This window comes from Empidonax traillii, unplaced genomic scaffold (genome assembly GCF_003031625.1).
Source record: "Empidonax traillii isolate 1590-97213 ecotype Southwest subspecies unplaced genomic scaffold, ASM303162v1 scaffold1496:size126764, whole genome shotgun sequence".
Taxonomy (NCBI): Eukaryota; Metazoa; Chordata; class Aves; order Passeriformes; family Tyrannidae; genus Empidonax; species Empidonax traillii.
In genome coordinates, this window is record NW_020956689.1 from 95028 (window position 1) to 108658 (window position 13631).

At 46.0% G+C, this 13631-nt stretch overlaps 1 protein-coding gene across 3 annotated transcripts in view; it reads right to left on the reverse strand.

The window, feature by feature from the left end:
• SCAF4 (SR-related CTD associated factor 4) overlaps positions 1 to 13543 on the reverse strand; it is a 28854-nt gene extending 15311 nt beyond the window's left edge. For 2 of the 3 annotated variants that reach the window (XM_027907586.1, XM_027907584.1), the window contains exons 1-6: positions 13436 to 13543; positions 6178 to 6261; positions 5537 to 5581; positions 4930 to 5091; positions 2593 to 2728; positions 226 to 365 (exon numbers count right to left, since the gene is read on the reverse strand). In XM_027907586.1, the coding sequence (XP_027763387.1) occupies positions 226 to 365; positions 2593 to 2728; positions 4930 to 5091; positions 5537 to 5581; positions 6178 to 6261; positions 13436 to 13465 (597 nt within the window). In that variant the 5' untranslated portion in view covers positions 13466 to 13543. Of the gene's footprint in view, positions 1 to 225; positions 366 to 2592; positions 2729 to 4929; positions 5092 to 5536; positions 5582 to 6177; positions 6262 to 11908; positions 11929 to 13435 lie in introns of those variants that run through there. The other variant, XM_027907585.1, reaches the window with a different exon arrangement.
• Positions 13544 to 13631: the final 88 nt, after the last annotated feature.

Sequence of the window (13631 nt, forward strand, 5' to 3'; positions counted from 1 at the left end):
CTGCATCAATTCACAACTAACAATTTAGGAATATTTAACTGCATTTTCCCCAAATACCACAATTACTGGATGGAAGGATCACAGATAATTCAAGTACTCTCTGACTCCACTGAAGACCCTAATGAAGCTCTTTGCTTTGCTTCAAACGAGGGATATCAATTCCACCATTCCCCCCCCTCCTCATTCCAGGTAAAAGCTGGATCCAGAAGGGAAGCAATGAGTTACCTGCTGTCCTTGTGTTGTCTGGAAGAGCTGAGCCACAGCTGCGAAGGCGTCGGAGCTGGGCAGCTGCGGCACGGCGGGCACTGAGTTCGCGGTCACCTGAGGGGGCTCCGAGGGCACCTTGGCCGGAGGGGGCGGCGAACCTGAGGGGTGCACAGGAGCACAGAAGGGCTGTGTCACTCCAAAACACTCACCCTGCTCTTCACCTGCCTCCTCAAAACAAGGGCCTGGCCACAAAGCCCCCGTTGAACCCAAAATTCCCTATTTACACCACCCCAGCTGCGTACTCCGCTCGTTTTGCCGTGAACTGCTCCGGCCACTGCCCACACCTGCACGATGAATGCACCAGGAAAGAAAAAAGGCCTGTCTAGAACCTGATCTCACATGGAATTTTAGAGCACAGCTCCCTGTAAGTGTCCAGGTTTAGAACAGCTCTAACAGCAATGAGCATCGCTGTGTGATGGTTCTGGGCTCGCCCTTCTGGAGCGTTTCAAATGAACCACCTCGCGGCTCATCAGAAGAGCAACTGAGTTCCTCCTAAAATTTTCTATTTTCTAGCAGGAACAAGTTCTCTGTTCCTGGGAACTCTGGTGATAATTAAAAGGTTATTTCACAGGCAGCTCGTTTTCTTTGGTAAGGTCTGTTCAGGTGCCCCTTTTGCACAGGCACAAGCCACACCTGCAGCTGATGGATAAATCCTCCCACCAGAAAAATTACTCTTACTCATTCCTCCAGGAAAAGACTCCCATTTCCAGGAGCTTTACTGAAACTGAGGGCACACTTTAAGACACGCTGATAGCTTTGGCTACACGTGCAGCTTTCTCATTCTCTTTGCTTTACATTAAAATGCCTCTTTTAATAAACATTCTGCCAGTACAAGGTAAATTAGCAACAATACCGTCAATTCCTACACACTGTGAGCAAGTCGCTATTCTTTAGCAAATCTGTTTTAATGGACATATTAGAGCTGTACAAGGAGTGACAGTTAAAGAAACTCCACAGATAAAAATATTTAGTTTGAAGTACTAAGCAAACATGTTTGCCTTGCAATACCATCCCCTTTAAAGCCATTCCTCTGTTTGTACTTCAAATAACTCCATTGTTGACAAGCAGCAAGCAGAGACAAACGTGTTTAATATTTTCCCAGAAGTGAAATGCAATGTAAAAATACTGCAAAAAAAGGTATGTGGTTGCTCTTAAGCATGAAGTAACCCCCAAATTACTTCCTGTATATATTCAGAAGGATATTTGCTTGCTCAAGGGAGAAAATTTGCATTTTTCTCTCTATGGGCTAACCAGATTGTATCTCACATAACGCATTAATATATTTATTATTATTCATTAGCATATTTATTTCAGGGCCAAATTATCCCCTGTGGTGCGTGGGAATAATCTCAGTGAAAATCTCTGCAGAAGGCAGCCAACCTGCCCGCCACCAGTGAGGAGACAGGGCTGGAAGGGCAGTGCCCCTCACCCGTCCCAGGAGAATTAAACAGCACAGCCCCCACATTTCATGGGATGCACTTCCCCAAACACAGCTGGAGAGGCTCCCACTTGTGCTGATGTGCATCACTGTTCTGTTGTCTGTCACCACCCCTCCCTCACTCCATTCCATTTTTTCCCAGTCCTGCTCCAAGGTACACAATGAATAAGGAGGTTACCAGAGGCTCAGCGTGAAAACACGGAGGGCAAAGCCAAAAAAAAAACCAGGCCCTCTGGAGAAAGAGGGAATTGTGGAATGTGTATTCTCCTCCACCGCTCCACAACCTCGGTGCCAGCTTTTCATGTGGCACAAAATAGGTCAGTGCAGCAGTGTGGGCAGGCCCTCCCTGCTCTGCTCCATGAAACAGTGCTTCCCAGCCCGTGCAAAAGCCCAGACAGAAATGCACTGTTTGAGAACCTGGATGTGAAACACCAGTGAAAGTGTTCCACTGAGGCACCCACAGCTGCTGCTTTCAGGCAAAACTGATCCCAAGAAAGACGAAGCTCAGAACGTGTAAGATCCCACTCTACTCACCTGGATTCTAACGTTAAAAAAAAAAAAATTACATCAGAATGGTAAAACTGAGAAACAACAGACAAATATTTCAAAGCAAAAGAGAGAATATGTATTTGTTATAGAAGTCAGCTCTAAGTGCACACATGTGTATGTACACGTGCATATTTGTGATACGCATTTCATTTTCCAATTAAATGCTCACCAAGTACAGTATCAGTACTTTATTCAAAATAAGTTCAGCTGCTGCACATAATTGCGACAATAAAGGTAATATGGACATATTACTGCTGGAAATAAAAGGATGTGCTTTCCTGCGAAAGCAAACAAGCCATTCGCCCTTTGAAGGCAGAAGTTAAAATGTTCATTCCTACCTTCATTGTTAGTAGCATTCTCTGCCATTGGGGCAGTGGCACTGGTTCCTGCTGCCATATCCAGGAGAGGCTGAATTATTTCAATTTTAAACACTCCATTTTTCTGCCAAAGGTTCAGGACACGGACTATTTTACTCTGTTGAAAACAAAAGCGAGCACCAATGCTGAGTCCAGCTCTCCTCATTCACGAAGTCCCCGTTTATCTTGTGCATGTGGAGAAGAAAGGTTTGAACGGCACATAACATAACCAGGCACACCCCTTTAACAAACCCTTTTCACGTGGTTATAAGAAAAAATGCCAACTTCTTCTACTGTTGCTTTGATGAAAAGCAATTTGTGTGACATTGTCCTAAAACTGTTCTGGCCAGTCAGAAACCCAGGTTTGATGCATGAGTGAGGATGTCACGTCAGCCCCACTTCTGGTCACCAAGGGATGAATCAACCGACAATGTGACCAGAAAGAGAAAAGGAAAACGAGCTGGAAAGCCCTAAGGAAGAGAGGGGCAACTGCACCAGAAAACACCAGAACAGCACTCAAAGCCAGACTGAGGATTGCTTGCTTGATTTTATCCCTAACCCAACGAGTTCTGTGTTGACTCCAGAAACCATCTCCATCATCGTTCAAAAGGTCAGGAAAGCAAGTGGGAAACATCCTCACTCATCACTGCAGAAGGATTAATTTAGAATCTCTGATTGTCAGCTGTTATTTTAAGCTCATTTCTCTTTTTTTTTTGACATGAAGAACAACGCAGCTTTGAGGGACAAGCTGGAAATTAGCCTTTCCTTCTTCAGCCCAGCACTCAAAGCATGTCTCACTGGCTGTGCTACTTCAGTTGGAACATTCAGGCAGGTAGAAGTCAGAATACATGTTGTATTGCTGTCCTTTTCTAGGTTTAGTCATCTCACCTGCACACAGATAAGCTTTAAGTACTTTTTACTTGGAACGAACTGATTCTGGCCCTTCTTGTTCCAACAATTAAATGTCTCACAGTGACTCAGTTATCTACACCCATGCAAATCCACCTCTACCTTCATCAGCTAAGTGATTCAAGAATTTTACCAAATGTTTGCTAAAATAACATCAATTAGAGAGAAACCTGAAATAAGCCTATTTTTAAATGAGATTTTTGTCTGAAAAACAGTTAACTTGAAAACAGCAGAATATCAAAGCAAAAAAACCACTGTCTCTCCAGAAGACTTGAAAACAGAATGAAGGCCAAAGAATGAGTAAATGTAATAGTCCTGTTTTCAGTCACATTAATCTTAAAGGCTCTTTAAAAAAAAAAAAACAGTAAAAGTAACATCATTCTCTTCAGACATCAACCACAGTTGTTGAGAATCTGCAGATCAGTTTTTTTGGTTTAGAAATTGGAAATCCATCAAAGCAAACATATTATAGATAATACTATTCCCTACATCAAGTACCCCATGAAGGAGATGGGGTTAATTAATTCATTAATAAATTAATAAATTAATAAATTAATTAATTCATTTCTGTGAACAAAATGGTAAGCCCAGGAACAGAAAGGAGAAGGGACTGCTCTTTCTTAGCAAAGTATTAACCCAGGAGCTCCAGGATATCAGATTCAAAGCCTGAAGGTCTAAATGTTCCACCTTAGAGAACTACAGGGCATCAAAGCTTTTCAAAAGCTTATTTAGAAAGCTGGGGAAGAAGTCAGGTAGAAAAGGAGTATTTTCCAGGGAAAAAGCAAGGGGGTGTTTTTCTGGAAACCAACTGGCAGCTTCTAAAACACACTTATCTTGGATTTTCCTGCCAGGGCACAGAAAGCATTTTTGCTGGTAACAACCAGGACCATCAGGAATTCAGGGCACTTTCTGAGCCCCTGTTCTATGAACACACAGAGCTGAACTGAGTAAAAGCAAGGCCTTAAAACAGTGTTGGCGATGGAGAACAGCAGTGAAACCCTCAAGTACAGGATTGGGAAAGACCGATGAAACCAACGCAGTGATTTTCTCAGAAAACTTCCGTGAGCAGAACAATCACTGCCTACAAAACCAGGGCTGCTCCTGCAACACTTCCTTTTTGTGGGAGACACTGCCTTCCAGAGGAAGTTTTCCTGAAGGAACCTCAAGGAGAAAAGCTTTTGGCACAGTAACACACCGTGCTGAAGTGTTTGCATAGGAAAAGCTGATGGGGGTAGGCAAAATATACCTTTAACTCCAACTGGTATTTAACTATCACCTTTGATCTTCTTCCTCAGCCTCTTTTACCCTTTGCTGCAGCAACAGTGACAGAGAGAATCACACCATTCACCATCACAGGACGGCAAACCCCACGACCAACGCACAGCAACACTCGAGGAGCGACAGTCATACCTTGTCTTCAGATGGACACAGATACAAATACTGGAATGTGGCAGTAATATTTTTAGAGAATCTTGGCCCAAAAACGTCTTTGTCTGTCCCAAACTGGTGCCGGGACTGACGAACAATGGAGTCGATCACGTACAGCCCAGGGACCTTGTACTCTGGCTTGCACTGAAACACAACAAGAATTGTCCATCAGGCAGTGGGAATCCCAGGAAATCTGCTCCTGGGGAGAAAGGGAGCGCTACATTCCAGCCTGTTGCTCTACATGCCCAGGCAAGCATGAAAACTGCCATTTCTGAAAGTATGGATTAACTCAGGGACAATTAATTTTAAGTTCAGTACCTCCAGTTTCCCCTCCAGCTGCTGGGTAGAGAAAAATCCCACAATTTACTCCCCCCACACCTCCTTATTAATGTATTATGGAAAACTAAAATGAGGTTATATACACAAAAGTGACACCAAAATGCATAAAATCTTAACAAACCAGGATTTCCCCCCCCTCAATCCCTGAGTAACAGAAGCCTTTCTGGTTATTTATTAGCATTATCAGCAACATCTAGTAAAGGATGCAGACAATAACTTCATCAGTAGATTTTTTTATTTTTTTTTTTACCTTTTTGATAAATTTCTCCACAATCTGGACAACATGCTTGTAGAGCTGGAAAATAAATAACACACATGAACTCATCAGCCAGTCAACAGCAGCACATAATTTTGGAAGTGTTTTTACTCTTTGTGCTTATTGCCACTTGGGAAAGGGTATAGAATATTGCAGTCACATTCCAAAAGGCAGGATGTTATCAAGCTAAATTAATTAATTAAAGCACAGAGGAAAGGATTTCATGAGGGAGACCCAGACCTAAGGCATCCTTTCTGCCAGAAGTGTGTCAGTGAGTAAGCGAAAGCTTTCTGGAGATCCTTTCTGCACAAGACCATGTGATAATGAAGTGCAGTTCCACCCCGCAACGGTTAAAATCTCATTTCACAAGAATCACAACACCCTAGTGGGTGTAGCATTTAAAAAGCAACGATCTCAAAAAAAAAAATAAAAACCAAGCTGGCATTATGCTCCCAGTCCAAAACCAAGAGATGATGTTCACCACCCACTTGTCTCTACACAACAGCCTCAACGCCAACCAGAGCAAACCATCCCCGAAGCTGAGACTGGGAAATCCTCGGGATTTGGCTTCAAAAAGTGAAATAATAAAACACTGCTGCTGTTTACAGTTTTGTGTTTGCGCTGTTGTACTTTACCTTAATAGCTTTAATGGCAGCTTTTGTGATGAGAATCATCTTCGCTCGGGAAATAGGAGGTTTCATCTCCATCAGTGAAAAGAGCTGAAGGGAGAAAACAAAAACATGAGAAATGTGTTCTGGAGCTTCAGGAAGTAACCAAAAAAGACAACATTTCACGTGGGTGAGGGATTTTTGACATCCCACGCTCTGTGCTGGCCACACTGCTGGCTGGCCCTGAGAGAACTTGCTATTTTAAAAACTCTGCTGCCTTATTCTCCCTCCACGTGCCACCCAGGGGAAAAGCTCGTTCCTCAAGGACGTTTTCAGGAGTTACTGGTCTTTAGAAATTACATATATATAATGTAACTGAAAATAAGCATTAGCATCACATTTCAGAGATGAGGGAAACTAAAACTGGCGCACACAGAGTTGGGGAATCATCCACGACGACATCTGGATACACTTTTCCCAGGATCCCAGCGCCACCTGAATGCTGTGCCACGACATTCCATCCACGTGGAATGTTTTAAGAGAACAGGGAACTGGGGGATTTGGGGAGATTTGTTGTCAATAGCAGCCTGGCACTCAGATGTACACACACACACCAGAGACCCCAGATTCCAGAGCACGTTGCACCGCTCTCCAGATCCCTCGGGATCCCTCCCTGGATCTGCAGTGAATTCCATCAGCTCCGCAAGCGGCCCTTGGAAATTCTCACTGCCAAAACTACCCCCTACACTGCACTGTGTTCTTATGGCACAACAACTCTGAGATCTGCAAGGTTTCTACACACACAACTGTTTTTACCTTGAAATATTCCTCACCAATCACAGGGGGAGAAAATTGTTTTGGGTTACATAATTTCATTTTGCCCTTTGCAATAAAGAAAAAATGGAGCCCTTGAACACTAGTCAAAAGTGTCATCAATTATCTGCCACAAAGCAAAATAAGAGAATAGAAGCGTCTCCATTTGTCAGTGTAATGGAAAGTAAGATGTCATCTCAAAATTTCTTTTATTTCTAACTTTAATTAATTTCTTTGAAGTTCCAAGATACTGGTGAAGTGACCGAGTTACACAGATTTATTCACTGTCTCGGTCAAGGGGGGGGGGGGGGGAAAAATCAATGAAGAAGACAAAAAAAATCTGGCCAAATAAGGCAAGTGATTTGATAGCAAGGGTTTCAGCAGGACACACAGATATAAAATACAGAGAACAGGCAACAAGGTATTTACTTTCTTAATTCAATTCCTACTCCAGGAGATGTGACAGAAGAAAAACTGTCGTTCAAAGCAGTGGTAGCCAGATGCCTTTTCCAGCACCAGCACAAGACCACAACTTCTCACTGTTCATCTCCATAAAAAGCCAGTTCCAGTGCCAGAATGTTGGACTTTTAAAGCCATTTTAACTGTTAAACATATTTCAGTTTGATGAGAAATCGCAGCACAGACAAATAAAAACTGTCAGATAAGAAGACAGAAGGAGAGAGGGGTCTGTGAGCTGACTTGGTTTTTAAAAAAAAAAATCTTGTTTTCAATTTGGACTTAATTGCTTTAGAATAAGTGCAAAGACTCTCGATGAACCAAGTCAGTGATATTACTAAAACCCAGGAAAATCTGTTTTAAGAGGTAATGAAAAGGGGAAAAGAAATCGAAAGCCCAACACCCACAACAAAGCACCAGAAGGCTCAAAAACAGAGGGAGGAGGAAAAAAAAGCAGCCAACATTAAGGCAGGCATTCCATATCCTTCCCTTTGCACATGGAGAAGCAACTGGTCCTCCAGCAACAGGATCCAGTCCCATACAATAAGAACAAAGGAGCTGGTGTGAAAGCAGCACTTTGTGTTTCAGGAACACGAGCAGAGACCCCCCAGGAAACTGGGAGGGCTCAGAGCAGGGCCCGAGGTAACAAGAAACAAGGGGCAGCAAAAATATAAAAAGAAGTATCTTTAAAGTATCCCAAGTTTCCCCTGGGGGATACACTGGAAAAAAAATCAAGCAGAAAAGCTGTCAGGGAAGACAAAGGCATACATACATACATACACATAAATATATATATATATGTATATACACACCTAGAGTATATAAATATGTTTGCATCTGTATATATATATATATAAATCTATTTGCCCTCTCTTCAGCCTCCCCATCACCATCTCTTGGAACTTTACATCAAAACTTTCCTGTTTTTTTTCAGGTTACCTGAAATCTTCAAATACCAGATAACTCCTTTGAAGCTGATTTTTATTTCATTCTCAGTATCGCTTACATGTGTCAACACCATGTTTTAAAGACTGGTAAATCTAAAATTTAACACCCTTACAAGTCCCTCATGGCTTTCCACTGGTAGAAGGGGGAGCTGCTCAGTAAGGCACCCATGAATTTACATTTCCATATGTTCAATTAGACTTGGATCTTCCTCCACACACATTGCCCAAAACAATACACCAAAAAAACCGCTCCTATTTTCAGAGGGTTGTTCTCACAACAACACATCCAGTTCCTCAAAGGGCACCCTGATCAGCCCAAAAAACAACCTGGGCACAAAAAATTACGCTCTGTTTAAGAAATCATTGTGATGGATGTAACACAGGCAATGAAAATCTGTGGCTTGAGAGCATTTCCAATGTCCTGCCTCACAACAGGAGCCTGTCCCTGGAATGCTCTGACCTCCTGCTTTCCCTGACCATGACTGCAGGATTGGAGGATGTTGATACAAAAGAAGTGTAGGTATTAAAGAGCCCACTAAACTCCAGCCACAAGACACTATATTGATTTAAGGGTATTTCTGGGTGCTTTTCACAGCAGCACGGAAGGAAGTTCTAAATTATGTGTAAAGCAAAGAGCTTAAAAGGCAGAAAATTCACCTGCTCATTTTCAGGCTGATAAATGCTGTTAAATAACAAAAGGGAGAGTAACTAATATAGTGACCCCTTCCAAAATTAAAACTTCATATGAAGTACAGAAGCAGCATAGAAAAACACGTGGCAGGAGTGAGTGAACCAAGACACCTTCCAACTCCGACTGCACCCCTGCTCCAGCTCAGGACGTGCCAGGAGGGGTGGGAAACAGGACAAGGATGATGATGGCCTTTAGTTCTCAGCCCTCTGAGCAGCAGATTATTAACTCCTGCCATTCTACAGTTAATGCCCTTTGGTGGTCTATTTTACCTGGGAACCCGAGAGCCACTGTTTTAAAATTTACCAAGCTCGATGTACAATCTTTAGTCTATTTATGTGTTTTAAGCATGAGATATAACCCAGTAGGAAGGTAAAAAGATATTTTAGGGCTTGAACTGGCTCCTCTGGCTTTGCTCTCTTGCTGAAGTGCCTGTGCCATAAAAAGGTCTCTTTATTTGCAAATTAAGAGCTACAGGTCTGTTTTATACACTCATTAAATCTACTCCCCCCCCCCAGTACAGAGAGAAGCACCTACTAAAACAAACACAGTGTTTAGTGATTAGAGGGTATCAAGCACTCAGGTCACTGTCAGGACACCTCATTCAACCTCCCCTTCTCCAGTTTCCAGAGCAGTCCAGCACGCCCCCAATGATTCCATCCAGCCTTAGGTGTCCAAAAACACTTCCCAAAGCAGGCTCCAGCCACAGTCAGTACCCTGAACATTCATTCACCGCCTTTTGGAATGCGTTTTATTTATGCATTTAGAAAACACCTGACACAGCAAGCAACCAGACACTTACAGGTCTATAATTGCAGTTACTTGTTTGTGTGCCTACAGAAGCAAGAGGACGATGGAAGACACGGCCAGCAAGCACAGACACCACACTGTTTTATTAACAAAACTTCAAAAGGGCCGATGTTTCAGGAAATCCAAAGGAATTCTGCCGGCCCTGTACATTTTCCTTGCCCTATAAAACTCAGCTTGCTTCCTGTCCTCCTCAGGTTCTCCCCTGAGCTAACGAAAGCAGAAGGAGCTCAGCAACAGATCATTCCCTACCTCAGAGGATCGGTGCAAGTTTTAAATGCTTGACCAACTGCAAGCATCAGGTGCTGCTGAATTTAAGAGATCAGCGTGGCACCCACAGCTGTCAGGCTGCATCCTTGGGAAAACAAAGTGAGATTTAGGTTTGACCAGATAAGACCCCCAGGCCACGAAGCCAAACAGCACTTGATCGCTTCTGTGGCCTAGAAAGGCCCTTCCCAAATCCCGAAACACTGGGGAGAAACATCTTCACAAGAGATCCTCATATGGAAATGACATCATGGAAGTACACACAGAATAGTTTTGTTTTCCGCGGGAATGGTTTGGAAATGCAGCTCTCGGGACCCAGGGCAGGGCTCTCATGTCCGACACATCTCCTGGAAAGCTGCTTGTCTCCCTGCTCTTACCAGGAATCCCTACTGGAATGACACACAGCTTGCAATATTCCTGGAATCAAGTTCAGTGTAGAGAGTCAAGAGGCTCCAGCCAGATGCTGGTAGCTGTGTCCTTGCTGCTTTTCCCTGCACATCCGGACTCTCACCGGAGATCCCGAGCTCCAGTAACTGCTGGAGCACCACTGGGAAGGATATCCTGCCAACCTCTATTTATAGCACCTGGGGAGGGAGGGAGGGAGGGGAACACTGGAACACAACAGGCAAAATAAAGCCTTGCCACTGGCACAAACCAGCCGGGCTGGATCAAAAACCCCAACTGCCCAGCGCCCTGAGTAAAGGCCAAGAGCAAAGAAGGAACCTGCAGCTCCAGCTTGGAGCAAACAGCCCACAGGATCTGTCACCCCATTGTCTCTGGGCATCTTTAGGTGGGGTATCAAATGTTTCAGTGCTACAGATTAACCACTGGCAACCTGAGACACCACCATTAAGGGGATAGGATGCATTACTCAACACAAATAAAAGATTACAAAACAGGAAAGTTGGCGCTTTTTTCCTACTTCCAGCAGCAAGACTGTGCAAAAAAAGGAAAACAAAAAAAAAAAACCAAAACTCTCTTTTTCTAACTTTTGTAACCAGTAAACTATGCCTCAAGTTTTTCAGATTCAAGGAAAGGAAACACACATCCCCTAAACTGAAACATGTCAAGGATTTATAACCACAGCAGCTGGGTGGGTTGGGTGAGGGGCTTTGTCTGCTTCTGTTTTGGGGGTGATTTCTTTGTTTGGGTTTTTGGTTTTGTTTTGTTTGGGTTTTTTTTTGGGGGGGGGGGTGGATTGATTTTGTTTTTAGAAAAATGTTTGCTTGTTTTCCTAAAAGCACAACAAAATTCTGTCCATTATCCAGTTACCTTTGGTGATTTATTTATACTGTGCCACTAATATAACACAATATATACACCTAACAGGGCAGGATCCAGTTGGAGCTGAATTCCTCAGGGGAAACGCACCCCAGCCCTGTCCAATCCCACCTATTCAGCTGGAGGAATCTGCTCAAACTACAGCTGGATAAAGATGGAGCAGCAAACGCAAAACCCCGGGCTTGCTCCTGTAGAAACACCAGGATTTTGAAGAGGACGTTTATTGGCAAAAAAATTCAAAAGAGAGGCTGGGAGACCGGGACTGAGGGAACGGCACCACAATCAAACAGGATCGAATTACACAACCCCAGCGAGTTCCCACCCACTGCCAGAGCCAAGCTCACTCCTCTCCCTCTCCGAGCCCTTTTTACCCAAGAGGAGACACCAACCCAACAGGATGCCTAATTTACAGCCCTGCTTTGAGCTTGGGCCTCTCACCGTTCAGGGAATTGCTGCAAACACCAAACCCACCCCAAAAAATCCCAAATGGTGGGATCACCTGCAGTAAATGGCATCTCCTCCTTCAGGCAGAGCTGACGTGGAAGCAGAGCCAAGGAGGGAATCACCTCCAGCGAGCACGGGAAGTGCAGCTCCAAACCTGGGGCTGCTGCAGTTGGGAGTTCCATGATAAACCCACAATTCCCTGGAATTTTAGAGCCAGCACATCCAGGAATTCTCGGCCTACAGGGTACTCTGTAGCTGCCCCCATCTTCGCTCCCAGTAAAACAATTAACCCTTCAGTGACTGGGACTGGCAGCTCTGAAGGCCTCACAATACTGGACAGACAAAACCAGCCCTCACAGGCTGCCCAGCCTGGGCTGTCCCCACCACTGCGGGAACAACGCTCAGACCTCTGCAAATCTGACATTTCTGAGCTTCCTCGGTGAAAGAGAACAGTATCTCCCTCTAAATCTTTTCTCCCCCATAACTGGTATCCAAGCCAAAAAAAAAAAAATAATAATCCAGTGCTTTGCCCTCTTTCAGATTTCAGGCTTTCCCTCAGCATTCCTGTCTGCATCAAGCCGGAGCATCCCACCTTTCCTCCAGGAAGAGGAAGGGAACAAAACACACCGGTTTCCAAGGCAGGGATTAGTCACGGGATCCCAGGAAACTGCAGAGTGAACTTTTCGCAGCCCGACTCCATCACGGAAGAGCAGCTGCCATTTCTCCCGTCCCCGTCCTGCAGGAAGGCACGGCCTCCCAACCTTCCCAAAACCGTGTTCGGGAACGGCCTCTGGCTGAGCTTTAACTGCTTTCCAGTGCAGGGAGGGCCCGCAAAGCCTCAGTGCCCAGCCGAGGGGGGGTGCACGACCAACAACAACGAACCATCGCTTTTTAGTCACGTGTCAAAAAACTTTATATAGAGCAGGGACTAAATTAAATCGCTGTTCACTGTACAAAAAAAAAAAAAAAAAAAAAAAAAAAAAAAAAAAAAAAAAGAGAGAGAAAAAAAATCAGAAGGCAAGGAGCGTGGCACGAAAGGAGAGTAAATGATTTCCAGCCTCCCCTGTGCCCAGCCCTGGTGTCGATCTCCCAGTTCCATCCCAGGCGCCCAGGGATCCCCCCTCCCGGCCCTCCCTCCCGCTCCAGCCTCACACGGGCCAAGGCCCCACGAAGGAACAACAGCCCCGAAACGCGGCTTCCCCCCCGCTCCTCAGCGGCACGCACGGCCGGGAGAGGCTCCCGGAGCCCAGGAGCCGGGGGAGACCGAGGCGGTGGCACTGAAGGCGCGGGAGGGGGTGCAAAGATCCCCGCACAGACTCCCCCAACGCCGCTCCCCCACCGGGCCGGGCCCGCGCCGGGCGGCCCCTGCAGGGCGGCGGGGCCTGGCCGCGCTCGCCTCCATTTTCCCCCCGAGCGGCGCTCCCCGCCGGGCCGGGCCGGGCCAGGCCCCTCACGGGCGGCGGGGCCGGGCAGGGCCCTGCCGGAAGCGCAGGGCCGAAGGGCGGGGGGGGGTGGTGTGGGGGGTGCGCGATGGCGGCCGCCGTGTGTGCCGTGTGTGTGTGTGTGTGTCCCGCGCTCCCACCTCCTGGTTGAAGGCGTTGACGGCCTCCATGTCGGCGCTGCGGGGCGGGCGGCGCTGCGGGCGGTGCTGTCGGAGCCGTCGGTGCGGGCGGGTGCCCTCAGGGCGCGGCCATGATGGCGGCGGCCATGGCGGGGCTCGCGGGCAGCGCGCGCGGCCCGGCCCGACCGCGCGACGGGCGGGGGGGGGGGGGGGGGGG